Source organism: Oncorhynchus mykiss, chromosome 3, assembly GCF_057628025.1.
Source record: "Oncorhynchus mykiss isolate SJ-2025 chromosome 3, ASM5762802v1, whole genome shotgun sequence".
NCBI classification, from domain to species: Eukaryota; Metazoa; Chordata; class Actinopteri; order Salmoniformes; family Salmonidae; genus Oncorhynchus; species Oncorhynchus mykiss.
Genome location: NC_143024.1, coordinates 89,938,377 through 89,964,861, shown reverse-complemented (window position 1 = coordinate 89,964,861; position 26,485 = coordinate 89,938,377). Strand labels below are relative to the sequence as shown.

Below are 26,485 nucleotides of genomic sequence, written 5' to 3'. Positions count from 1 at the left end.
GTAGAAGCCACTGCTCCAAAACCCGCCATAAAAAAAAAAGCCAGACTACGGTTTGTAACTGCACATGGGGACAAAGATCGTACTTTTTAGAGAAATGTCCTCTGGTCTGATGAAACAAAAATAGAACTGTTTGGCCATAATGACCATCGTCGTGTTGAGGAAAAAGGGGAGGCTTGCAAGCCAAAGAACACCATCCCAACCGTGAAGCATGGAGGTGGCAGCACCATGTTGTGCGGGTGCTTTGCTGCAGGAGGGACTGGTGCACGTCACAAAATAGATAACATCATGAGGAATGGAAATGTGGTTATGTCGAAGCAAGATCAAGACATCAATCAGGAAGTTAAAGCTTGGTTGCAAATGCATTTTCCAAATGGACAAGGACTCCAAGCATACTTCCAAAGTTGTGACAAAATGGCTTGAGGACAACAAAGTCAAGGTATTGGAGTGGCCATGGCAAAGCCCTGACCTCAATCCTATAGAAAGTTTGTGTGCAGAACTGAAAAAGCGTGTGAAAGGCCGACAAACCTGACTCAGTTATACCAGCTCTGTCAGGAGGAATGGGCCAAAATTCACCCAACTTATTGTGGGAAGTTTGTGGAAGGCTACCCGAAACGTTTGACACAAGTTAAACAATTTAAAGGCAATGCTACCAAATACTAATTGAGTGCATGTAAACTTCTGACCCACTGGGAATGTGATGAAAGAAATAAAAGCTGAAATGATTCTCTCCACTATTATTCTGACATTTCACATTCTTAATATAAAGTGGTGATCCTAACTGACCTAAAACAGGGAATTTTTACTAGGATTAAATGTCAGGAATTGTGAAAAATAGAATTTAAATATATTTGGCTAAGGTGTATGTAAAACTTCAACTTCAAGTGTGTGTGTGTGTGTGTGTGTGTGTGTGTGTGTGTGTAATATGCTCACACACACAATCCAAATGTAGGCACTCCTTCTCACCAACCCTTACATCTATTATGGTTTGACAGAAAGGTAATAAACCATAATTTCTACCTTAAGGCAATCTGACCTCAACCCCTCATTTTCCTAACCCACAGATCACAATCCGTATCCCCTATAGCAATCCTGTGACTTCCTCCCGTCCACCCAACACATTCCAAAGCCATCTGGCTCCTACAGATAACCATTAACTTCTGATGTAAAACAAAAACCAGTCGCTATCACTCCTTAAATAAGATACTTCTGAATATAAACAATGGTCTAAGGTTTAACCCAGAATCTATCAATAACCTACGTGAGGCAACATGTTCACAATCACATCTTCCCGCCCCAGTGTGATTAATAAATTAACAGACTACACAGAAAAATCAGTACAGTGTCAGTATGCAATAAAAGGCCTGGGGCAAGGGGTATGAGATGAGAGATACTTTCTTTAATAGGAATTCAACTCCATTTGGAAGCAATAGTTTACAGCACGTTCAGTATTGCACAGCATGCCCAACGATATAAAATGCAACGATATTTTGGGAACACTATTCACCAGGACTACTTGACTCACACTAGGTAATTATAACTCTCCTTCAGACGTCAGCTTGGTATAAAGCGTAGACGATAAACATTTGCATTGGCTGTGGTTATGAGGCTTTGACAGATACCAAGGTATGGCGATTTGTTAATGCATTTGGTTTCATGTCACTTCTTATCCAAATGCTATGCTGAGTATTTCCTTGTTTTAACTTTGCCAAAATGTAGTGGAAAAGCCTCTAGGCCAGGGCTGCCCAACCCTCTTCCTGGAGATGTACCGTCCTGTGGGTTTTCAGGCCAACCCTCTTCCTGGAGATGTACCGTCCTGTGGGTTTTCAGGCCAACCCTCTTCCTGGAGATGTACCGTCCTGTGGGTTTTCAGTCCAACCCTCTTCCTGGAGATCTACCGTCCTGTGGGTTTTCAGTCCAACCCTCTTCCTGGAGATGTACCGTCCTGTGGGTTTTCAGTCCAACCCTCTTCCTGGAGATGTACCGTCCTGTGGGTTTTCAGGCCAACCCTCTTCCTGGAGATCTACCGTCCTGTGGGTTTTCAGTCCAACCCTCTTCCTGGAGATGTACCGTCCTGTGGGTTTTCAGGCCAACCCTCTTCCTGGAGATCTACCGTCCTGTGGGTTTTCAGGCCAACCCTCTTCCTGGAGATCTACCGTCCTGTGGGTTTTCAGGCCAACCCTCTTCCTGGAGATGTACCGTCCTGTGGGTTTTCAGGCCAACCCTCTTCCTGGAGATGTACCGTCCTGTGGGTTTTCAGTCCAACCTTAATTTAAAAAAACATACCTGATTCTACTCATTAGCTGCTCAACAAGACCTTAACTAGCGGAATCAGAAATGTTAAATTAGGGTTGGACTGAAAACCTACAGGACAGTAGATCTCCAGGAAGAGGGTTGGGCAGCCCTGCTCTAGGTGGAAGTTGTTCCACCTCAGCGAACAAACCATCAGAAAGAGGAAGAGAGACATCAATAAACATAGACCTTCAGGGATTCAGTTCTTGTTTAAAACTCAGGGGCCCAACCAGTAACAGTCGGACCAAAGCACCTTTCAAAACAAAGATGAAGTCAAATAATAAGGTATCAGAGAGAAAACATGACACTTCCTGATGTCAGATTCTATAAGAATCATAAAAGGACAAAACTAATTAAATGTTTCTAAAAGTAACACAATAAAAAATAAAAAAAACAACAGGCACTCAGATGTGGCAGGGCAAACCACCACGGATTACGGCCCAGTCCATCACCCGGGCAGAGCTCCCTGCTATCCAGGACCACTATACCAGGCGGTGTCAAGAGGAAGGCCCCAAACGTTGTGAAAGACTCGAGCAACCACAGTGCACCACGTCTGGAACCAACACGACCCTGAACAGCTTCTATAACCAAGCCTTAAGACTGCGAAATAGCTCTTCAAATGGCTACCCGGACTACATGCATTGACTATGTACACACAGGACATTCAGTACTTACACTAACAACACACACCAAATACGCTACTGCCAATGTACTGTCTATCATCTATACTAAGCACGCACACACACAGGACTCTCAGACATTCAGTACTTACACTGACAACACACGCCCACACACGAAATGCACTGCTGCCAATGTACTGTCTTATCTATCCAAGGCACACACACACACACACAAACACACGACAGGATTCGTTTTGAAGATGAATTAACCAGAACCATTCCTTTTCAAGAAAATATCTTGACTGGAAAAATAGGTTGATTTTTTAGGATTGAAATTGTTGAAACTGATACCCTGTCGTTTAAACACAATGAGCTACCCTGTTTCCCCCTGGATTCACACACTTCACAGGACGCTAAAATGGAGCGACAGTGTCAGAATTCACTGGGAACAGAAAGTACGCCCTTGGCTGTGACCAGCCGAGTCTTGAGATGAGATAAACGTGTTCCAAACTACACTAAAACATGTCAGTCATTACACCGGCCATAGAAAAGCAAGATGGACCGGGGTCTTTTAGAAATCTTGAAGTCAAATGGGCCCCCACCCTCATACTAAATCTGACATTTTAAAGCTTGTTTCTATACCCTTGAAAAAAAAAAACACAGCAACATGGGATTCATTAAGTCCACTGTTGACACAGTCCCAAAATGTTTTGCATGTCAACAGATACGTTTTCAAAATATTGGACTTTCAAGAAGCACTTGGCTCCAATGATGCATTTTACATCACGTGACACTTTGCTTCTTGAACGTCCACTATTTTGAAAACGTATCTGTTGACATGCAAAACATTTTGGGACTGTGTCAACAGTGCACTTAATGAAACAATATCATGAGATAGTTTTGGAGTAGATGTTTCCTTTAATGTAGGCAGGACAGGTGACGATGCGTCTTTGGCTCAGAGACGTCATCGTCTTCAGTGTCCTTTGAGGAAAAGCAGCAAGACGGAGACTTGAGAACATTCTGTGCAACCGTTCTCATTTCCTCGTTACAAATCGCCAACCATCATTGATGCTTTCCACCCAGCTCTCCTCTCTCCATTTCTCCTCAGACGCAAACATCCACAACCCCCTCGTCCAGATCTCTTTCGTCAGCCAACTCTCTCCCCATCTCCTCCATCTTGACCTGCTCCAGTGTCTGCCAGGAGTCCACTTCCTGGTCTCTCCTGATTGGCTCCCCACCACTACGACCCTGCTGGGCGGAGCCTCCCTCTGTGGAGTAGATTCCAGAGTCTCCGCTGTCCTGGCGGATGTGCCTGCCGCTGTCCTGCTCCAGCTCTGAGGGGGGCGCTGTGAGGGGAGGAGGGACGTGTATCTCCAGTAGCACCACCTCAGGACAGATGGTCAGCTTATCACAGCACAGCTCCGCCTCTGAATCAGCAGTGAGGAGGCGGGGCATGTCGGAGCCGGGGGAGAAGTCACAGAGGTACTGGGGGGAGGGGAAGAGAGAAAGATAAATTGTCATTACTTATTCCCAACCACCCTTAAACACACAGACACACCCACCAACCAAGAGGATGGACGGTACACCTGGATACTACTGTTATGCTGTTTACTGTTGAGTAAGCGTTTGTGAGGCCTACCTCCTGGATGTGTGCAGGCAGCTGGATAGAGGGGTAAAAGGTGTTTTTGAGGCCTCTGTAGAACCTGAAGAAGGCGTAGGAGGAAAGCAACACGAGCAGGAAACACACCATCATGGAGACCAGGAAGTACAGGAAGATCTGCCCGTACGGGGTGTCACCTGAGGACGAGAACAGTCACACTTTAGTGGCCTTATTATGCAATTACTCCTGTAAAACACGCTCTCTGGCATCTCTACACACACATTATACAGGTAGGTAATTTGTCAAGCAATTTGGAAACCAATCTCCAAGCCTTTAGTGTCAAGTGTTCATTCCTACCCTCCGTCTGCATGCACTGGGGTTCTGTGTAGCTGCTAGTCTTGTTGTAGTAGTCGTAGCGAGACTGGATCATGACACAGTACCACGTCCAGGCCTCCAACTCAGGCAGCGTCACCAGGTTGTTGCTAGAGTCCAACACTTTAGGCTTCAGACCCTGAACATCCAATAAGAACACGTTATAAAATCAGACAGGGTTGGGATACGCTGCCCTGTCTTGCACTACCCCCCCAGACGTTCCACTTATTTCACCCATTCCAGTAGGAGCACATGGGATTCTAGTGGTGAACTCATCAAGCCCTTCACAAGTTGAATCAGATGTGCTAGTCCTGAATACGTCTCAAAAAGTGGAACGGTTGGGGGTACTCCAGGAAAGGTTTGGGATATACAGATGATATATAAATCATACCTATCTGCTCTGGTGTAACACAGGGACACAGCAGAAGGGTTATTGATGTTGTTTCAACTGGAAGAGTTCCAGAGAACATGGAACAACTGACATAGAACACTTCAAAACCTTCCAGAATACAAAGCACCATCATAGAACACTTCACAACCTTCTAGAATACAAAGCACCATCATAGAACACTTCAAAACCTTCTAGAATACAAAGCACCATCATAGAACACTTCACAACCTTCTAGAATACAAAGCACCATCATAGAACACTTCAAAACCTTCTAGAATACAAAGCACCATCATAGAACACTTCACAACCTTCCAGAATACAAAGCCCCATCATAGAACACTTCACAACCTTCTAGAATACAAAGCCCCATCATAGAACACTTCACAACCTTCCAGAATACAAAGCCCCATCATAGAACACTTCACAACCTTCTAGAATACAAAGCACCATCATAGAACACTTCAAAACCTTCCAGAATACAAAGCCCCATCATAGAACACTTCAAAACCTTCTAGAAAACAGAGCACCACCATAGAACACTTCAAATCCTTCTAGAATACAAAGCACCAACCAGTTCCCTGCATAATGCTAAATAACTCACGGGCACTAGAGAAGCTAAACCAAGTTTAATTCTTCCCAAAGGGTCGTTACAGCGGTGATTCGGACAAAAAAAAAAAAAAAAAAAAAACACAAGCATTGATATTTAACCCTATCTCCTAGGCTGAGTCTCCTCTTCCACAACCCAACAGCCAATGCATCTCTGTTGTTAGACAGAACCTTGGTGATATCAGTTCTTCCTCAGTTCATCTGACCTCTACCCCAAAGTGCTCACTCCTCCCCAACTCAAGGCTGTCATGGTGATTGATACCAGACTGTCTTCTCCTCCCAGAGGATCCCTGGTGGCTAACAGTGACATATCCTGACATAATGTAAACGTTACACGTTACCCTCTCTCCCTCAGTGACATATCCTGACATAATGTAAACGTTACACGTTACCCTCTCTCCCTCAGTGACATATCCTGACATAATGTAAACGTTACAATACCCTCTCTCCCTCAGTGACATATCCTGACATAATGTAAACGTTACAATACCCTCTCTCCCTCAGTGACATTGTTAGGTTCTAAGATCTCCACCCATCTCCCCTTATCAATGCCTTATCAAAGTCTACCCCGAATCCAACAATAGAAAAACACACTTGTGTTCCTATCCTTAAGTTTGTTGTTTAGAATGTTACATGTTGTAGTTTCTGGTATTTTATAGCAGTTACAGGGTTACTGAGGGAAGGCCCAGGTGACAGCAGTCCCAGGGTTACTGAGGGAAGGCCCAGGTGACAGCAGTCCCAGGGTTACTGAGGGGAGGCCCAGGTGACAGCAGTCCCAGGGTTACTGAGGGGAGGCCCAGGTGATAGCAGTCCCAGGGTTACTGAGGAGAGGCCCAGGTGATAGCAGTCCCAGGGTTACTGAGGGGAGGCCCAGGTGAAAGCAGTCCCAGGGTTACTGAGGGAGGCCCAGGTGACAGCAGTCCCAGGGTTACTGAGGGGAGGCCCAGGAGTCTTTAGGCAACAAAACAAGGCAGAAGGTTGTGCCAGTACCTGAGGGTCATCAGAGCGGCTCCAGTACAGGATGCGGTAGTACAGGAAAAGGACGTGTTCCTTCATGGAGTGCTGGGTGCTGGTCAGGGGGTCAGAGATGGTCACATCCAGCAGGTTCCCCACAGGAGCCAGCTCCACCCTGGACGGTGGGCCCAACGAAGCTAGACAGGGGGAAGAACAGATAAGACCTAAATAAACTCAAGAGTTACAATACAGCCAACTCCAGAGTCCTGGGAATGATTCTTGGTGAATGACAGATTAACTAATAGTGTTGTGTGTGCGTGTAACGGATGTGGAACGGCTAGCTTAGTTAGCGGTGTGCGCTAAATAGCGTTTCAATCAGTTACGTCACTTGCTCTGAGACCTTGAAGTAGTTGTTCCCCTTGCTCTGCAAGGGCCGCGGCTTTTGTGGAGCGATGGGTAACGATGCTTCGTGGGTGTCAGTTGTTGATGTGTGCAGAAGGTCCCTGGTTCGCGCCCGGGTATGGGCGAGGGGACGGTTTAAACTTATACTGTTACATGCGCGCGATGATAGTGTTGTGTGTGTGCGCCGATGATAGTGTTGTGTGCGCGCGAGGATAGTGTTGTGTGTGTGTGTGTGTGTGTGCAGGAGGATAGTGTTGTGTGTTGGCGCGTTATTTTAATTGTATTTAACCAGGTAAGACCCATTTGTGACGACCCTCCCACTCTGTCTGCCGTATTCTCCCTTTGTTCTAGTTTCCTTATTAGGATGCCGGTGGGCGGAGTTGGGAGGGTCGTCAGCTACATGGGAAACACCTGGGCCCGGTGTCTCCTAGGATAAATACACCACTTCCCCATTCATGGAGGAGACTCTCTCCATGCAGACACCTTTATAGATTTTTGTGTATCTTGGTGTTTTTTTTTGGGTTGTTTGCTTTGGCACCTTTCAACACCCTGCATTATCACATTCATGTATGCAAAACACTCACTTACACTACTGATTACACACACCATTGTATATTGTACTTAGTTACTCGTTGTCTCCCTTTTGTTACGGGCTTTGAGCTTCGTGACACATTGATGTTAACCTGTTTTGCGAGGCAAGAAGGCAAAACAGGGAAATAGCAGCGTAGTCATAGAAACCAACTACCGATACTAACATACTGTATTACTTAATGAGTAAATAAAACATACTATTAATTCATTTTAGTTAACTGTAAACTAACGGTATCCTTTCAGTTGAGGGTACTTGCACGTCGCCTGTCTACCGGAAATTGATACCGTTGCTGTGCAAAGTCTTGCTAGCTTGTTAGCGTTGCAGATTACTAGCTAGACATCCCACAACTTCGGGTGGGTTCGTAAATCGGACGTGCCAGAATGCGATCTGGGCATTCATAAATTCAGAGCGCGTCGCTCTGGGAGAGTTCAGAGAGCACATCGGACGCTCTGGCCTCAAAAGCGGAAGTCAAGCACCCAAGCTAACTGGCTAACGTTGGCTAGCTACTTCCAGACACAAATGAGAGAACACTTCACTCTGACCATTGTACTCGCCCTAGCAGAGCTGGTTAGGCTGGTTTCATGTTATCCAGAGCGTTGGTAACCAACTGTGCTAATGGAAAGAATGTAATTACGCTTTTTTTTTTTGCGGATGTTTACTGACACCGGTATTGCGAGTTCAAATCAAATGTATTTTTATAGCCCTTCGTACATCAGCTGATATCTCAAAGTGCTGTACAGAAACCCAGCCTAAAACCCCAAACAGCAAGCAATGCAGGTGTAGAAGCACGTTCATAAATTCATAATTTATTCTGCGCTCTGGCACAAGAGAGTGCTCTGAAATCGGAGTAGCTAGCCAGAGTGAATTAACAATGTCCATTGAGAACACACAACGACTATAGCACTTAGCTAAGCATGACGTGAATAATCAAGTCAATAAACGTTGGGTAGTTAGATAGTTAATATACTGGCAAGTCCAATGTATTAGTAGCCAACTAACGTTAGGTAGCTAGCTAGCTCACAAACCAGTACATACTGCTGTAATATGCTATGTGGTTCGTAAGGATAGCGTAGCTAACAAAATATGTAACTTATTTGAAAAGTAATTACTTTATTACATTACTCAACATTTGTCGTAATTAGTTAAAGCAATGAGAATTTGTATCCTCTCTCTCGTCAGACCTCGGCTGCTTATTTTCAACCATTTACTACAAATACTACAATGTTGTGAAGCCACACCCCCTTTTCTGAGGATTTGCATTATGGGCCCTAAAAGCACAGAAATTGTGTCTACTGCTTGTATACTTTGTTAAAATTCAGTACAACATCCGGGAACTTTTGGCATACTAACGACATCCACACTATGACCAATAAGCAGACTACATACTCAATTTAAGTCACTAATAGTACAGTTAGAGCAGTTCGTGTGAGTATTCGAACACAGCTTAAGTGTCACAAGTTACAGATATATTTGAAGATTAGAAACAACTGCAGCTATCACAAACAGTGTCGTCGATCAGCGTCTTAAAAACAGGCAAAGACACTAACTCCCATAACTTTAATATCTTTCGAAGCATATTTCAAGATGAAGGCATTATGGGAAAAAGATTGCTTTCCCCATCTCAGTTTTAGCCTTCCCCATCTCAGTTCAAGACAAGGACAGCGGCGACTGAACGAAGACTGTATTGAGTGACTGATCTGGTCAGTAATGAACAGAGATACAAAGGGAGTTGTGTACCAGTGCTTTAGCCTCCTGGTGGAGAGGTACATTGCACCATGGGTAATTGATGTAGCATTTTTCATGAATCTTGAAGCACCATGATACACTCTGGACTTAATGTAAGGTACTTGTGGATGTCTGCATATAGACAATATCACCATAAATCGAGGACCGCTAAAGTGCTTCGAACAAGATCCTTTCTGACAGATATTGAAAAGCAAGATTTGTTCCTAAAATAGAAACCCAATTTCAACGTCAGTTTCTTCGTCAGGTTATCAATAGTTTCAAATTCAGCTTTTCATCTAACCAATTCCCAAGATACTTATAGGTGACCCTATCAAATGTGTGACACCATCTGTTAACATCTGTTAGCATTAAGCACAAGTGTCAATTTGAAAAGATGCCTCTGAATAACATCAAAAGCCAACTATAAGTCCTGAAAAGCAATCTCAATATTAGATGCGCTAGAATAAGTCATTGTGATTAATAGTGATATATAGTGATAGTGATATATGTGCATGCAGAGCAAACAACAAGCTGCACAAGAACTCACTACTGTAATGGTCCAGGTTACAAAGTGGCTCAGCGACTCGTGTTTGCATCTCAATGTGAAAAAAAAAAAAACTGTTTGCATGTTCTTCACAAAGAGGGCAACAGATGCTACTGAGCCAGATGTCTATGTGTCAGGGGAGAAGCTCCAGGTGGTATCTGATTTTAAGTATCTTGGCATCATACTTGATTCCAACCTCTCTTTTAAAAAGCAGGTGAAAAAGGTCATTCAAATAACCAAATTCAACCTAGCTCATGACTACAGAGGTAGCAAAACTGTACTTCAAATCTATGATACTCCCCCACTTAACATACTGCTTGACTAGTTGGGCCCAAGCTTCCTGTACAACATTAAAACCTATTCAGTCTGTCAACAAGCAGGCTCTCAAAGTGCTTGATAGGAAGCCCAATAGCCATCATCACTGTTACATCCTCAGAAAGCATGAGCTCCTGAGCAGGAAAAATATTGTGCAATACACCTACGCATGTCTTGTATTCAAGATCCTAAATGGCCTGGCTCTGGCTCCACTCCACTTTTTGTTAAACAGAAAACCCAGACAAATGGCAGCAGATCCACTAGGTCCGCCATGAGAGGTGACTGTATAGTTCCCTTAAGGAAAAGCACCTTTAGTAAATCCGTTTCCTCTGTGAGAGCTTCCCATGTCTGGAATACACTGCCATCAGACACACATAACTGCACCACATATCACACTTTCACAAAATGGCTAAAAGGTCAATCAGATTTGTGAACATGGTCACTAGCTGTGTTGCCATTTTCCATGTTGTCTGTAGCTTGTGAAGTATGGAAACACTTTGTTGCTTTTGTGAATTTTATCTTGCTGCTTTTTGTCCTATGTTGCTCTGTCTGTATGCTACGTCTTGCTTGTCCTATGTTAATCTGTCTGTATGCTACGTCTTGCTTGTCCTATGTTAATCTGTCTGTATGCTACGTCTTGCTTGTCCTATGTTGCTCTGTCTGTATGCTACGTCTTGCTTGTCCTGTGTTGCTCTGTCTGTATGCTACGTCTTGCTTGTCCTGTGTTGCTCTGTCTGTATGCTACGTCTTGCTTGTCCTGTCTGTATGCTATGTCTTGCTTGTCCTATGTTGCTCTGCGTGTATGCTACGTCTTGCTTGTCCTGTGTTGCTCTGCGTGTATGCTACGTCTTGCTTGTCCTATGTTAATCTGTCTGTATGCTACGTCTTGCTTGTCCTATGTTAATCTGTCTGTATGCTACGTCTTGCTTGTCCTATGTTGCTCTGCGTGTATGCTACGTCTTGCTTGTCCTGTGTTGCTCTGCGTGTATGCTACGTCTTGCTTGTCCTACGTTGCTCTGCGTGTGCTCACTGCTCAATGATTGTCTATATTGTAATTGTTTTTAATAACCTGCCCAGGGACTGCGGTTGAAAGTTAGCCGGCTGGCTAAAACCGGCACTTTTACTGAAACGTTGATTAATGTGCACTGTCCCTGTAAAAAATTAAATAAACTCAAACCCAATCAACACGCGCTTGTGGCTGTTGGTGTGTAGGTGTTGGTGTGTGGGTGTTGGTGTGTAGGTGTTGGTGTGTAGGTGTTGGTGGGCGTTTAAATGTGTGAATGTTCGCAACGGTGTTGATTTTCTTCTCTCATTTAGTTTTCCCCCCATCTGTGCTCAAGTCTGTCTGCCTTCTCCCATTCCTCTCACCATCGATATCAGGGCAGAAGTCTTTGTTGACCCAGTCCGAGTTGACTCCGTCTGCGCTGGCTCGGACTCTGAGAACGTACATTCCCAGGTAGTGCAGATCAGAACCTGTGAGGTCACAGCGGGTGCGTGTGGTCCTTTCACACACACGGCTCCAGTTCTTCTTCTTCATTTTCATCTTGTACTTCCTGTTGGGGAGCGAGCAAGAGGGTCAGTGATGAGAGGCAGTCTTGGCCTAATACCAGATCATGACTCTCATGGTGGTAAAATAAAGCAGACGAGTCACTGTTTGGGTGTAGGAGGTGAAATACGGTATCATGTGACATGGAGGTGACATACAGTACAGTATGTGACATGTAGGAGGGGGAGGTGAACTACAGTATGTGACATGTAGGAGGGGTGATGAACTACAGTATGTGACATGTAGGAGGGGAGTTGAACTACAGTACAGTATGTGACATGTAGGAGGGGGAGGTGAACTACAGTACAGTATGTGACATGTAGGAGGGGAGGTGAACTACAGTATGTGACATGTAGGAGGGGGAGGTGAAATACAGTACAGTATGTGACATGTAGGAGGGGAGGTGAACTACAGTATGTGACATGTAGGAAGGGGAGGTGAAATACAGTATGTGACATGTAGGAGGGGGAGGTGAACTACAGTATGTGACATGTAGGAGGGGGAGGTGAACTACAGTACAGTATGTGACATGTAAGAGGGGAGGTGAACTACAGTATGTGACATGTAGGAGGGGGAGGTGAAATACAGTACAGTATGTGACATGTAGGAGGGGAGGTGAACTACAGTATGTGACATGTAGGAGGGGGAGGTGAACTACAGTACAGTATGTGACATGTAGGAGGGGGAGGTGAACTACAGTACAGTATGTGACATGTAGGAGGGGAGGTGAACTACAGTATGTGACATGTAGGAGGGGAGGTGAACTACAGTACAGTATGTGACATGTAGGAGGGGGAGGTGAACTACAGTATGTGACATGTAGGAGGGGAGGTGAACTACAGTATGTGACATGTAGGAGGGGGAGGTGAACTACAGTACAGTATGTGACATGTAGGAGGGGGAGGTGAACTACAGTACAGTATGTGACATGTAGGAAGGGGAGGTGAACTACAGTATGTGACATGTAGGAGGGGGAGGTGAACTACAGTACAGTATGTGACATGTAGGAGGGGGAGGTGAACTACAGTACAGTATGTGACATGTAGGAGGGGGAGGTGAACTACAGTACAGTATGTGACATGTAGGAGGGGGAGGTGAAATACAGTATGTGACATGTAGGAGGGGGAGGTGAAATACAGTATGACATGTAGGAGGGGGAGGTGAAATACAGTATGACATGTAGGAGGGGGAGGTGAAATACAGTATGTGACATGTAGGAGGGGAGGTGAAATACAGTATGTGACATGTAGGAAGGGGAGGTGAACTACAGTATGTGACATGTAGGAGGGGAGGTGAACTACAGTATGTGACATGTAGGAGGGGGAGGTGAACTACAGTATGTGACATGTAGGAGGGGAGGTGAACTACAGTATGTGACATGTAGGAGGGGGAGGTGAACTACAGTATGTGACATGTAGGAGGGGGAGGTGAACTACAGTACAGTATGTGACATGTAGGAGGGGGAGGTGAACTACAGTACAGTATGTGACATGTAGGAGGGGAGGTGAACTACAGTACAGTATGTGACATGTAGGAGGGGGAGGTGAAATACAGTATGTGACATGTAGGAAGGGGAGGTGAAATACAGTATGTGACATGTAGGAGGTGAACTACAGTATGTGACATGTAGGAGGTGAAATACAGTATGTGCATGTAGGAGGGGGAGGTGAAATACAGTATGTGACATGTAGGGGGGGAGGTGAAATACAGTATGTGCATGTAGGAGGGGGAGGGGAACTACAGTATGTGACATGTAGGAAGAGGAGGTGAACTACAGTATGTGACATGTAGGAAGAGGAGGTGAACTACAGTATGTGACATGTAGGAGGGGGAGGTGAAATACAGTACAGTATGTGACATGTAGGAAGGGGAGGTGAAATACAGTATGTGACATGTATGAGGGGAGGTGAACTACAGTATGTGACATGTAGGAGGGGGAGGTGAACTACAGTATGTGACATGTAGAGGGGGAGGTGAAATACAGTATGTGACATGTAGGAGGGGGAGGTGAAATACAGTATGTGACATGTAGGAGGGGGAGGTGAAATACAGTATGACATGTAGGAGGGGGAGGTGAAATACAGTATGACATGTAGGAGGGGGAGGTGAAATACAGTATGTGACATGTAGGAGGGGAGGTGAAATACAGTATGTGACATGTAGGAAGGGGAGGTGAACTACAGTATGTGACATGTAGGAGGGGAGGTGAACTACAGTATGTGACATGTAGGAGGGGGAGGTGAACTACAGTATGTGACATGTAGAGGGGGAGGTGAAATACAGTATGTGACATGTAGGAGGGGGAGGTGAAATACAGTATGTGACATGTAGGAGGGGGAGGTGAAATACAGTATGTGACATGTAGGAGGGGGAGGTGAACTACAGTATGTGACATGTAGGAAGAGGAGGTGAAATACAGTATGTGACATGTAGGAGGGGGAGGTGAAATACAGTATGTGACATGTAGGAGGGGGAGGTGAAATACAGTATGTGACATGTAGGAGGGGGAGGTGAAATACAGTATGTGACATGTAGGAGGGGGAGGTGAAATACAGTATGTGACATGTAGGAGGGGGAGGTGAAATACAGTATGTGACATGTAGGAGGGGGAGGTGAAATACAGTATGTGACATGTAGGAGGGGGAGGTGAACTACAGTATGTGACATGTAGGAAGAGGAGGTGAAATACAGTATGTGACATGTAGGAGGGGGAGGTGAACTACAGTATGTGACATGTAGGAAGAGGTGAAATACAGTATGTGACATGTAGGAGGGGGAGGTGAACTACAGTATGTGACATGTAGGAGGGGGAGGTGAAATACAGTATGTGACATGTAGGAGGGGTCTGCGGGGGTGGTGTGAGTGCATCTGGTGACTTACGCCATGTACTCTACAGTGAAGCTAACAGAGTTGCCTGTGGTCGTCTGGTCCCAGTCCCACGTCAGTACATACTGTGTGTTCAGGGTGAGCAGAGTCAGGTTCTGAGGTTGAGGCAGCTCTGCAAGCACTGGAACACAGAGAGTAAGACAGGCAGACCGGGTCACTGAATAGTTCTTCACTGTTTGGTACCGTGTTGTTTACATGTTACATGATGGGAGTTGGATATAAGCAACTGATTCGGCAGCAACTTTGAAGTTAAAATAGCCTCAACATTTGCATACTTTAGGCTGTTGGCCAGGGTGTAGGTTTATGACAGTCAAATACCTCTTTCCTCTCTCCACCCTACTGATGTTACATTTGCAAACCCCTTTGGATAACATAGAGATTCCGGGAACATCAGAAGGTGGGGGGAAATGAACTATATTCTGGTAATCTGACCAATTGAACATATGGTATGAATGAATATGATGTCAATTTGGTTGTCATCTGAGACATTATCATCAATGATAAGATGACATAAACGCTACAGTGGAAAGTCTACACATCAGGGTTATCGGATTCACATGGAATTGTTGTTCAATTTAAAATGTTTGAATATGAAATTATTCATGATGGGATGAAATGTGATTTTAGCTTCTAAAATGTGAGATTTGGGTTTTCATAAGGTCAATCAGTGGCCCTCCCCTGTGAAGGGACATGGGCTATAAAACTTTTCAAAAACGCCCTCCTCTCCCTTCCTATATAAAGCCTTGACGACAATATAACCTCCTGTTCCGAGGATGTGAGGAAGATGTCAGAATGGTTCAGATAATAACTACAGAACGAAGCCAACATCAGCGTGAGCTTTGGTTGCGAATGGTATGACCTTTGAACTCTTATTCACTACAGAAGTGATACCTCCTAGCCATTGAATTTGCAACAGCAGCAGAAGGAACAGACAGAGTATCCCATCTACCACACAACAACGTATCCAATTTACCAGCAGAGACATTCTTCAAAGGACTCGGTTGGGCAACACGGCCTTCCATCTACCGCCAACCTACCGAAGCGCAGCTCAGAGTAAATATTTATTGTATTTTCCTTTTCCAAATGGCCGGTAATTTAGAATGCATAAGATACTGTATTCACGATAGCATAGCTTTCTCCTTTGTTCCACAGTCTTCCCGCTGTTTCACTCAAACCCAGCCCTTTTTCTTTTGTGTAACAAGCTGTCAAATCTGTTCTGCCCGCTAGGGACGTTTTCCTTTATGACATCATTTGTAATCAAGTTATGATTTAATTATGTGTATGTGTAATTCTGTGTGATTAGTTAGGTATTTAGTAAATAAATAATTAAACCCAATTTTGTATTGCTGATTCAACTTGTTAGCCAGGGTTCATGCAGATAACCAAGAATTTACAACTTTCAGATGAGACTGAATTAAGACGACGATTAATATTGACTGCTATTGATGTAAAATATTCCTAGGTCTTTAAGAGTTTATTAAGAGAACAGCTCTATAAATATTATTTCGTGGTGCCGACTCTCTAGTTAATTACATTTACATGATTAGCTCAATCAAGTAATATTAATTACAGAGAAATGATTTTATAGAATAGCATGTCATATCACTTAATCCGGCATAGCCAAATACACGACACTGTATTTCTTCACAGCCAACCACCAATTCACATGTCCTGTGGACAACATGAAATATTCAACAAAGAGGAATTGATCCAATATTTAAAATCTCTGAAGAACAAATAAGCGAACACAGCCCTGTGGTGAGAAAGAAACAATAGACTGGCAACAATGACAGTGACCTCACTAGCCAGCGTTTCTATTGGCCGATTCCACGCCAGCGTTTCTATTGGCCGATTCCACACCAGCGAGAAATATTTTCATTATGTCAGAATGTTCTTGTAATTCTCACATAGGAACAGCATTGGGAGGAAGGATGTTTAACATGCTGTTTACCTTTGTAGCAAACTATTATTATTATTATTATAATTTAAACGTGATTAAAGTGGCCATTTAAGACCCTAATGATCTGTAAACACGTACATGATAGACATCTTGGCGTCATTATAATTCCTTGTAGTGTTCTCTCTAAATAAGGAGTATGTCTAGACTATAAAAAACAAAAAAAAATTGTCACATTAATTTAATCAACATTAAAAATATTGATATCTCAAAAGGACACTTTTCGATTTAGCTTATTTTTAGAGACATACCGTTTGTAAACAATATACTCTTCTTCAGAAGAAACATTTCCAGAGTAGGCTCTGGTACTTTTAATGATATGATCCATCTATTACATAGAAATGGACATTATAGATCATTAACCAATCACAGCCCTCCTTTAGGATTGCACATTCAGCAAGTCACCAGCAGATGGATTGACTTTGAATCCATTTTCCCCATTCACTGTGTTGGTAGTGCTCATAAACTGATTCACACAGAATTAGCAGAGCCCACTCTGGAAATTTGATGTACTTGTAGAGTATGCAAATTGGTTGGAAGCCGAAAAAGGAAATTCCTGAGGACAACAAGGCGAACTCCACCTATTCTCTCCAGGAAACATTAAATCACATGGTTTTATCTGGTTGCTCTGTGACTGCGATAACCCGAGAACAAAATTTGACTACAATAAAGTTGCCAATGTCTTTGCAAATGATCCAAAACAAGCCACGTACAGCAACATGCTTCAAATGAAAGCTCAAGATGGAACTGCAGGCTATAGGCTCATTACACACGAAAGAGAATTGTCTACATATCGAACCCAAGACCGTCATATCCCAGGGCAGTGACGCTAGGCGGTACGCTACAAACCCTGTAATAGATGCATCAACTTGACTTAAAAATTGTCCGTCTGGTGATGACAGCACATTTTTTTTCCAAAAAGTTGGATTTTCAGTACTGATTGAATGTTTAGTCATCTTTGGTTATTTTTTTTCCTTAACAGTTGTTGGGTTCAAAGACACTCATTTTATCACATCGCTAACAAAGTTAGTAAGCATGGAGTTTGACTGCACACGAGCAAGGGATGATTATTATGATGTTGTTTGACCATCTTTGAGATGTTTCTGCAACAATTGACTGGACAAGATTTGGAAAGGCACACCTGTCTAGATAAAGGACCCACAGTTGATAGAGCATGTCAGAGCAAAAAAAACAAGCAATGAGGTCAAAAAGGAATTGTCCATGGAGCTCAGAGACAGGACTGTGTCAAGCTACAGATCTAGGGAAGGGTACCAACAAAAATTCTGGTCCCCAGGAACACTGTGGCCTCCATCATTCTTAAATTAAAGAAGTTTGGAACTACCAAGAACCTTCCTAAAGGTGGCAGCCCGGCCAAACTGAGCAATCAAGGATCTGACCAAGAACCTGATGGTCACTGACAGGTCTCCAGAGTTCCTCTGTGGAGATGGAAGAACCTTCCAAAAGGACAACCATCTCCGCAGCACTCCACCAATCAGGCCTCTACAGTAGTGGCCAGACAAAAAAATAAAAGGCACATGATAGCCCGCTTGCAGTTGGCCAAAAGGCACCTAAAGGACTGACAATGAGAAACAAGATTCTCTGATCTGATGAAACCAAGATTGAGCTTTATGGCCTGAATGCCAAATGTCACGTCTGGAGGAAACCTAGCACCATCCCCACGGTGAAGCATGGTGGTGGCAGTATAATGCTGTGGGGATGTTTTTCAGTGCCAAAGACTGGGAGTCTAGTCAGGAGAGGCAAAGGTGAACGGGGCAAAGTACAGAGAGATCCTTAATGAAAACCTGCTCCAGAGCCCTCAGCACCTCAGACTGGGGCGAAGGTTCACCTTCCAACAGGACAACGACCATAAGCACACAGCCAAGACAACACAGTAGTGGCTTCGAGACAAGTCTCTGAATGTCCTTGAGTGGCCCAGACAGAGCCCGGACTTGAACCCGATCAAACATCTCTGGAGAGGCTTAAAAATAGCTGGGCAGCAACGCTCCCCATCCAACCTGAGAGCTTGAGAGGATCTGGAGAGAAGAATGGGAGAAACTCCCCAAATACAGTTGTGCCAAGCTTGTAGCGTCAAACCCAAGACGACTAGAGGCTGTAATCGCTGCCAAAGCTGCTTCAACAAAGTACTGAGTAAAGGGTCTGAAAAATTGCTTTGTCATTATTGGGTATTGTGTAAACGGATTAAATTGTAAAAAAAAACAACAACAAAAAAACATCAATCTTCCTTTGCATCTCATCCAACTGGTGTTACCTAGATAGATGATAGCTGATACTGTTGATACTGTTGCGTAGCAACTGAGTTGGTCGACCGGTTTAGAACTCTGATATAGGGCTGAAAAGATGTCAGCATTGTTAGGAATGCTAAAAAAAATAAAAAATAAAAAGTAGCACATCCTTAGTTTTTAAATGAGCAGAAATGTGCCCGAGAGAGAAACACATTGTGAATTTAATAAAAATGGTTGCACCAAAAACTAGCGACCTTGCCCGAATACCCTAATGCTAGCGACCTTGCCCGAATAGCCTAATGCTAGCGACCTTGCCCGAATAGCCTAATGCTAGCGACCTTGCCCGAATACCCTAATGCTAGCGACCTTGCCCGAATACCCTAATGCTAGCGACCTTGCCCGAATACCCTAATGCAAGCGACCTTGCCCGAATACCCTAATGCTAGCGACCTTGCCCGAATACCCTAATGCTAGCGACCTTGTCCGAATACCCTAATGCTAGCGACCTTGTCCGAATACCCTAATGCTAGCGACCTTGCCAAAAATCTGGTCTAATGGTTCTCTGTAACAGCCGGACGGATCATGACGAGAGGCGGTGTGTCGTGTTCCGCATGTCAAGTTGATTTGCAAATGTTCATCGATATTGGTGTCATATTGGCTTAGATATGACAGTAGAGAAATTTTAATTTAACAATTGAACTGCAAAAACAATGCACACTATAGTTGAGCCAACAGAAACGACTATAATATTGTTCAAAAGAAAAAAGGGGTGTTTCTATTGATATTTTGTTTATATTAACAAATTCATGTTAACATTTTTACTTAAGAATCAAGACAGGCTTCTCCATATGTTAAGAGTACACTATCAGGAGTATAATGATACCGTCATCATAAGGCATGTCAGAGCAAAAAAACAAGCAATGAGGTCAAAAAAGGAATTGTCCATGGAGCTCAGAGACAGGAGCTTAAAAGAGCCTAAAATTGCCAATTGCATCATAATTTCCCCCTCCAACAAAAAAAGTATACAAATTTAAAAAGCATTTCAAACCTTCTTTACCCCCCCCCAAAATAATGTACTTGAGAATGTGTGTGTGAGAATGGCCAGAACAAAAGCAGAGATATTTTCCACTCCTGCTGGTGCGGAAAAACCTTGTAGAGCTTGCTTGACTGAGACTCAATGCCTCAACAGGATGTTGCATCAGATGGGGGGGGGGGCATCTAATTTAGAGGGAACAGTTCCCCTAACATCTGTGTGTGCTAAGCTTCAGTGCACCCTCGGACTCAAATCTGTATCTTTTTTTCCTCTTTCTAAATCAGGGGGGGGGCACAGTCAGGGTGCCTGCTAAACCAAGTATAACTATAAGAAATCTAAGATGTGTCAAATTATATCCAGCTCAGGGGCTCCAGCTATGCATTTGGTTTGCTAACTAAGTGGCTAGATGTCAAGATTAAGTTTATTGGTCACTGTGGAGACATTCAATCCAATCCTGGATCGAGATCCTCCTGTTGCCTAATTTGTTCTGTGCATGACTATGACTGGTTATGACGTTTCCTATAACTCAGCCTTTGCACTCCGAAGCGGAGTCCACGGTGTTGGAGTTATAAAAAAAGTGTGAGGGTGTGGCAGAAACCCTAACCATGGTCTAGGTTATAAATAGCTTGGCTACAATGAAACCAGTTACACTGCTGATGACAATGTAAATAACAGAACATTGAACATGAAGTATGACACATCCAAGATCCAGAAAGTGACTCAACCATAAAGGAATTGTACAGCGTGGAGAACGGCATAACTTTCCAAACTGTCACTGAAGCACTGAAACAGATTTGGAACATTGGAATTCAGGAACCTCTAGGCTAGGGTCTGCTGACTTTAGTTCCTCTTCCCTGACCTAACCTCTCCAAGTCTATTAAAAGGTTGCTAGAGGGTCTTAGGCTACAGGGCAATTCCACGGTGACAGCATTAAACTGTGACTCAAGATTTTTCACTTAAAAATGGATGCCAAGGGCCCCCCCCCCGGCTGGGGCAGTGGTCTAAGGCTAGGCTAGTGCTAGCTGTGCCACCAGAAACTCTGGGTTCGAGCCCAGGCTTTGTCGCTGCCGGACTACTTTTAACAATTTACACTGAACATTTTATGAAAATACATTTACTGGAAGAACTGCACAGATGCAAAGTTTGGCGAGAGAATTTCAGTAAAATCTCCCTTCGTTAACTGAACATCTCCACGTTTCCCAAAAAGTCTTAAATATTTGCTTTGAATTCAAATTCAACTCTATCTGCAGAAAGAAAGGGGTGTTAGCTATGACATGACACATTGACTGTGAAAATATATCATTTTCAGTTATTGAACTACAGTAAATAAAGTGGATTTACACCCAGTAACATAATTTAATTACAGGTCCCTGGTCTGTACTACACAGAAAATGCATAATTAATTATGTATATGAATGTTATTCTCTTCATGGTGATGTATCCTATGCAGGGCTCTACAGTGTCGACCATTTTAGGCGCATATGGGAATAAATATTTTGCTATGTGACGAGGATTGTTTTTACATCGGAGCACCAATGCGCAAATACCATAAAATGTGTGTTGTCCGGACCAAATCTGAACCAAGCATAGACAATTTTGGCCATAGCTCCGGCGGCAGGGTAGCCTAGTGGTTAGAGTGTAGGGACGGCAGGTAGCCTAGTGGTTAGAGTGTAGGGACGGCAGGTAGCCTAGTGGTTAGAGTGTAGGGCGGTAGGGTAGCCTAGTGGTTAGAGTGTAGGGACGGCAGGTAGCCTAGTGGTTAGAGTGTAGGGACGGCAGGTAGCCTAGTGGTTAGAGTGTAGGGCGGCAGGGTAGCCTAGTGGTTAGAGTGTAGAGGCGGCAGGGTAGCCTAGTGGTTAGAGCATTGGACCAGTAACCGAAAGGTTGAAAGAACCTCAGTCTCCCGAGTGGCGCAGCGGTCTAAGGCACTGCATCTCAGTGCTAGAGGCGTCACTACAGACCCTGGTTCAATTTCAGGCTGTATCACAACCGGCCGTGATTGGGAGTCACATAGGGCGGCGCACAATTGGCCCAGTGTCGTCCGGGTTTGGCTGTCATTGTAAATAAGATTTGCTCTTAACTGACTTGCTTAGTTAAATAATAAATACACAAATACACAAATACATATATCAGTAGAGGATGCCTGGTTATTCTTTAAAAGTGCTTTCCTCACCATCTTAAGTAAGCATGCCCCATTACATTTTCTTGATGTTCATGTTCTGAAAGGGCGGAAAAATCTGTACCGCTACAAATCAGCTGGGCTAGACAATCAGGAACCTCCAAAATTATCCGCCACAATTGTTGCAACCCCTATTACTTGCCTGTTCAACCTCTCATATCGTCTGAGAGACCCAAAGATTGGAAAGCTGCCGCTGTCATCCCCCTCTTCAAAGGGGGAGACACCCTAGACCCAAACTGTTACAGACCTAGATCTATCTTACCCTGCCTTTCGAAGGTCTTCCAAAGCCAAGTTAACAAACAGATCACTGACCATTTCGAATCCCACCGTACCTTCTCCACTATGCAATCTGGTTTCAGAGCTGGTCATGGGTGCACCTCAGCCACACTCAAGGTCCTAAACAATATCTTAACCGCCATCGATAAGAGACATTACCGTGTAGCTGTATTCGTCGACCTGGCCAAGGCTTTCGACCCTGTCAATCACAACATTCTTATCGGTAGACTCAACAGCCTTGGTTTCTGAAATGACTGCCTCGCCTGGTTCACCAACTACTTCTCAGATAGAGTTTGCATGGCTTGTTGTCCGGACCTCTGGCAGTCTCTATGGGGGTACCACAGGGTTCAATTCTCAGGCTGACTCTTTCTCTGTATACATACATCAACGTCGCTCTTGTGGCTGGTGATTCTCCGATCCACCTCTACGCCGACGACACCATTCTGTACACCTCTGGCCCTTCTTTGGACACTGTGTTAACTAACCTCCAGGCGAGCTTCAATGCCATACAACTCTCCTTCCGTGGCCTCCAACTGCTCTTAAAAGCAAGTAAAACTAAATGCATGCTCTTCAACCGATCGCTGCCCGCACCTGCCACCCCGTCCAGCATCACTACTCTGGACGGTTCGGACTTAGAATATGTGGACAACTACAAATACCTAGGTGTCTGGCTAGACTGTAAACTCTCCTTCTAGACTCACATTAAACATCTCCAATCCAAAATTAAATCTATAATTGGCTTTCTATTTCACAAAACAAAGCATCCTTCACTCATGCTGCCAAACCCTAGTAAAACTTTGTATAGACTTTGGCGTTGTCATTTATAAAATAGCCCCAAACACTCTACTCAGCAAATTGGATGCTGTCTATCACAGTGCCATCTGTTTTGTCACCAAAGCCCCATATACTACCCACCACTGCGGGTAGTATGCTCTCGTATGCTCTCGTTGGCTGGCCCTCACTTCATATTCGTCAACAAACCCACTGGCTCCAGGTCATCTATAGGTGTTTGCTAGGTAAAGCCCCGCCTTATCTCAGCTCACTGGTCACCATATCAGCACCCACCTGTAGCACATGCTCCAACAGGTATATTTCACTGGTTACCCCCAAAGCCAATTCCTCCTTTGGCCGCCTTTCCTTCCCAGTTCTCTACTGCCAATGACTGGAACGAACTGCAAAAATCACTGAAGCTGTAGACTCATATCTCCCTCACTAACTTTAAACGTCAGCTGTCAGAGCAGCACACAGATCACTGCACCTGTACATAGCTCACCCAACTACCTCATCCCTATATTGTTTTTTTGTTGCTCCTTTGCACCCCAGTATCTCTACTTGCACATCTTTCACTCCAGTGTTTAATTGCTAAATTGTCATTTATTTCACCACTACGGCCTATTTATTTCCTTACCTCCCTAATCTTACTTCCTTTGTATATAGACTTTCCTATTGTGTTATTGACTGTACTGTTTGTTCCATGTGTAACTTAATTTTTTTTTTTTTTAAGAACATTCTTATTTTCAATGACGGCCTACGAACAGTGGGTTAACTGCCTGTTCAGGGGCAGAACGACAGTCAACTCGGGGATTTCAACTTGCAACCTTCCGGTTATTAGCCCAACGTTCAAACCACTAGGCTACCCTGCCGCCCCGACTCTGTGTTGTTGTTTGTGTCACACTGCTACGCTTTATCTTGGCCAGATCGCAGATGTAAATGAGAACTTGTTCTCAACTGGCCACCTGGTTAAATAAAGGCGAAATAAAATTTAAATTTAAAAAACCTCAATGTAAGCGTGAATCGATTCACAATTGCGGCACGGTTCTAGAAACAAATCCATTTACTTGCATATCACATCAAAATCAATACTTACTGTACACGGTTTTAAAAGGTGAACGCAGTTGCAGTCGACAGTATTTTTCAGTGTATAAACAAAGACAGACGCCGCAAATGTGTAAATACAGTTGTTCAGAGAAGCAGATAGCGAGCTACTTAGCACGGGTAACGTCAGTCCCTCCGTTTCCCGTTAACAAGCGCTGTAACGTGAAAATATGGCCGTGCGGCTAACAGACTAAGCAGCTCTGCTAGGGCGAGAGAAAAATGGTCAGAAGGAGGTGTCTGGAAGTAACTAGCATGTGTGGTCTGAATGCTTGGAGCAACCCTTACACCTCGAACCAGAGCACTCCTAATTTATTAAAACAGGTCAATCTGACAATGCTCTGAATTTTCTAAAACGTCCGGAGCACCATCTGACACTCCACAGTGAATTTACGAACACACCCAGTGAAGTCGAAGACAACAATATTGTATCCCTATATATAATCTATATTCATGTAGTTAACACACGGGTTTCAACCACCGACGTACCACCCGCCATTAGAAACGAATGTTTAAATAGCTCTCAGATATTACAAATCAAGTCGATATAAACCCACCGAGTTTGACCGAAGGTAACGTTAGCTATCCATTTACAGGAATCTCTAACTACAGCTAAATTAGCTAGTTGCTGTACTTACCATTGGTTATTGTGAGAGACCAGAGGAGAACGAGTGCAAAGCCCACCTTCATGATGAATAATGATTATTTAACAAGTAATCCAACGGTACGTTTTTCCCCCAGAAACTACCTTCACAGATCGTTCATCTTCCCAATCCCAGCTTTAGTTGCTGTAGCCAGTTGAGTTGCTCCCGGTTCAAGGGAACATCACCGGATAAACAATCCGATATGGACGCCAACGAAATGACATATATGGAGATGTATGAATGACGTCGAAACTCAGTAACTTTACTCTGATTGGTTCTACGTGATTACGTTTTTTGTACGTAGTTTGCGAAACAGTCGTCAAGACATGGATGAGATCAATGGATAATCAGATATTGGTAAATACATAGAAGGATAGTTAGATATATAGCTAGCTAGTTAGTTTGCAACAATAGTTTAATTTATTTTATGCTTGGTAGATTATTTTGTTTAGTTTTACAAGGTTGGTGAAATTCAGGAGGGGTGAATGTAACAGTTGTTAAAATACTTTGTGAATTTCACCAGGTTCATATATTAATATAGCATGTTGATTTGTTATCATGCATGCTTGCAAAAATAATTAAAGAGCAGCAGTAAAATAACAGTAGCGAGGCTATATACAGAGGGTACCAGTACAGGGTCAATGTGCGGGGGCACCGGTTAGTTGAGGTAATTGAGGTAATATGTACAAGTAGGTAGAGTTAAAGTGACTATGCATAGATAATAAACAGAGAGTAGCAGCAGTGTAAAAAAAAGAGGGTGGGAGGGGCAATGCAAATAGTCCGGGTTGCCATTTGATTCGCTGTTCAGGAGCCTTATGGCTGGGGGGGGGTAGAAGCTGTTTAGAAGCCTCTTGGACCTAGACTTGGAGCTCCGGTACCACTTGTCGTGCGGTAGCAGAGAGAACAGTCTATGGACTAGGGTGGCTGGAGTCTTTGACCATTTCTAGGGCCTTCCTCTGACACCGCCTGGTATAGAGGTCCTGGATGGCAGGAAGCTTGGCCACTTCCTTAATATTAGATTTCAGGCACCAGCTGTTATTTACAAATGGGCACAGGCCGCCAGCCCTTGTCTTACCCGATACAGCTGTTCTATCTTGCCTATGCACGGAAAACCCAGCCTGCTGTATGTTATCCGTGTCGTCGTTCAGCCACAACTCTGTGAAATATAAGATATTACAGTTTAGTGTCCCGTTGGTAGGATAGTTTTGATCGGAGCTCATCCATTTTATTACACAATGATTGCATGTTGGCGAATAGGACTGATGATAGAGGAAGATTACTCACTTGCTGTCGGATCCTTACAAAGACCCCAACCTACTTCCCAGACATCTTCTTCATAAGAATGATGTGGATTTGGGCCTTTTCGTGTGTCTGAAGTAAATATTTTGCGTCCGACTTGTTAAAGAAAAAATCTTGTCCAGTACGAGGTGAGAAATCGC

The 26,485-nt window shown here is 43.9% G+C and overlaps 1 protein-coding gene across 3 annotated transcripts; it reads right to left on the bottom strand.

Moving 5' to 3' along the window:
* Window positions 1-1,377: 1,377 nt before the first annotated feature.
* LOC101268957 (intracellular-type I interferon receptor) lies at window positions 1,378-25,270 on the bottom strand. 3 transcript variants are annotated; one of them, XM_036963693.2, is made up of 7 exons: window positions 25,041-25,270; window positions 14,837-14,963; window positions 11,779-11,963; window positions 6,869-7,029; window positions 4,867-5,020; window positions 4,549-4,706; window positions 1,378-4,394 (listed from the first exon to the last, which is right to left on the bottom strand). In XM_036963693.2, exons 1-7 carry the CDS (start codon window positions 25,090-25,092, stop codon window positions 4,014-4,016), a joined length of 1,218 nt encoding a protein of 405 aa, XP_036819588.2. In that variant the 5' UTR covers window positions 25,093-25,270; the 3' UTR covers window positions 1,378-4,013.
* Window positions 25,271-26,485: the final 1,215 nt, after the last annotated feature.

What these genes read in the sequence shown, in the direction of transcription:
- LOC101268957 (XM_036963693.2), bottom strand. Translation starts at nt 25,092, where the DNA reads ATGAAGGTGGGCTTTGCACTCGTTCTCCTCTGGTCTCTCACAATAACC. An exon ending in TTCACTGTAGAGTACATGGC is followed by an intron (nt 11,964 to 14,836) that starts GTAAGTCACCAG and finishes GCTCCCCAACAG; the next exon opens with GAAGTACAAGATGAAAATGA. An exon ending in CTTCTGCCCTGATATCGATG is followed by an intron (nt 7,030 to 11,778) that starts GTGAGAGGAATG and finishes CCCCCTGTCTAG; the next exon opens with CTTCGTTGGGCCCACCGTCC.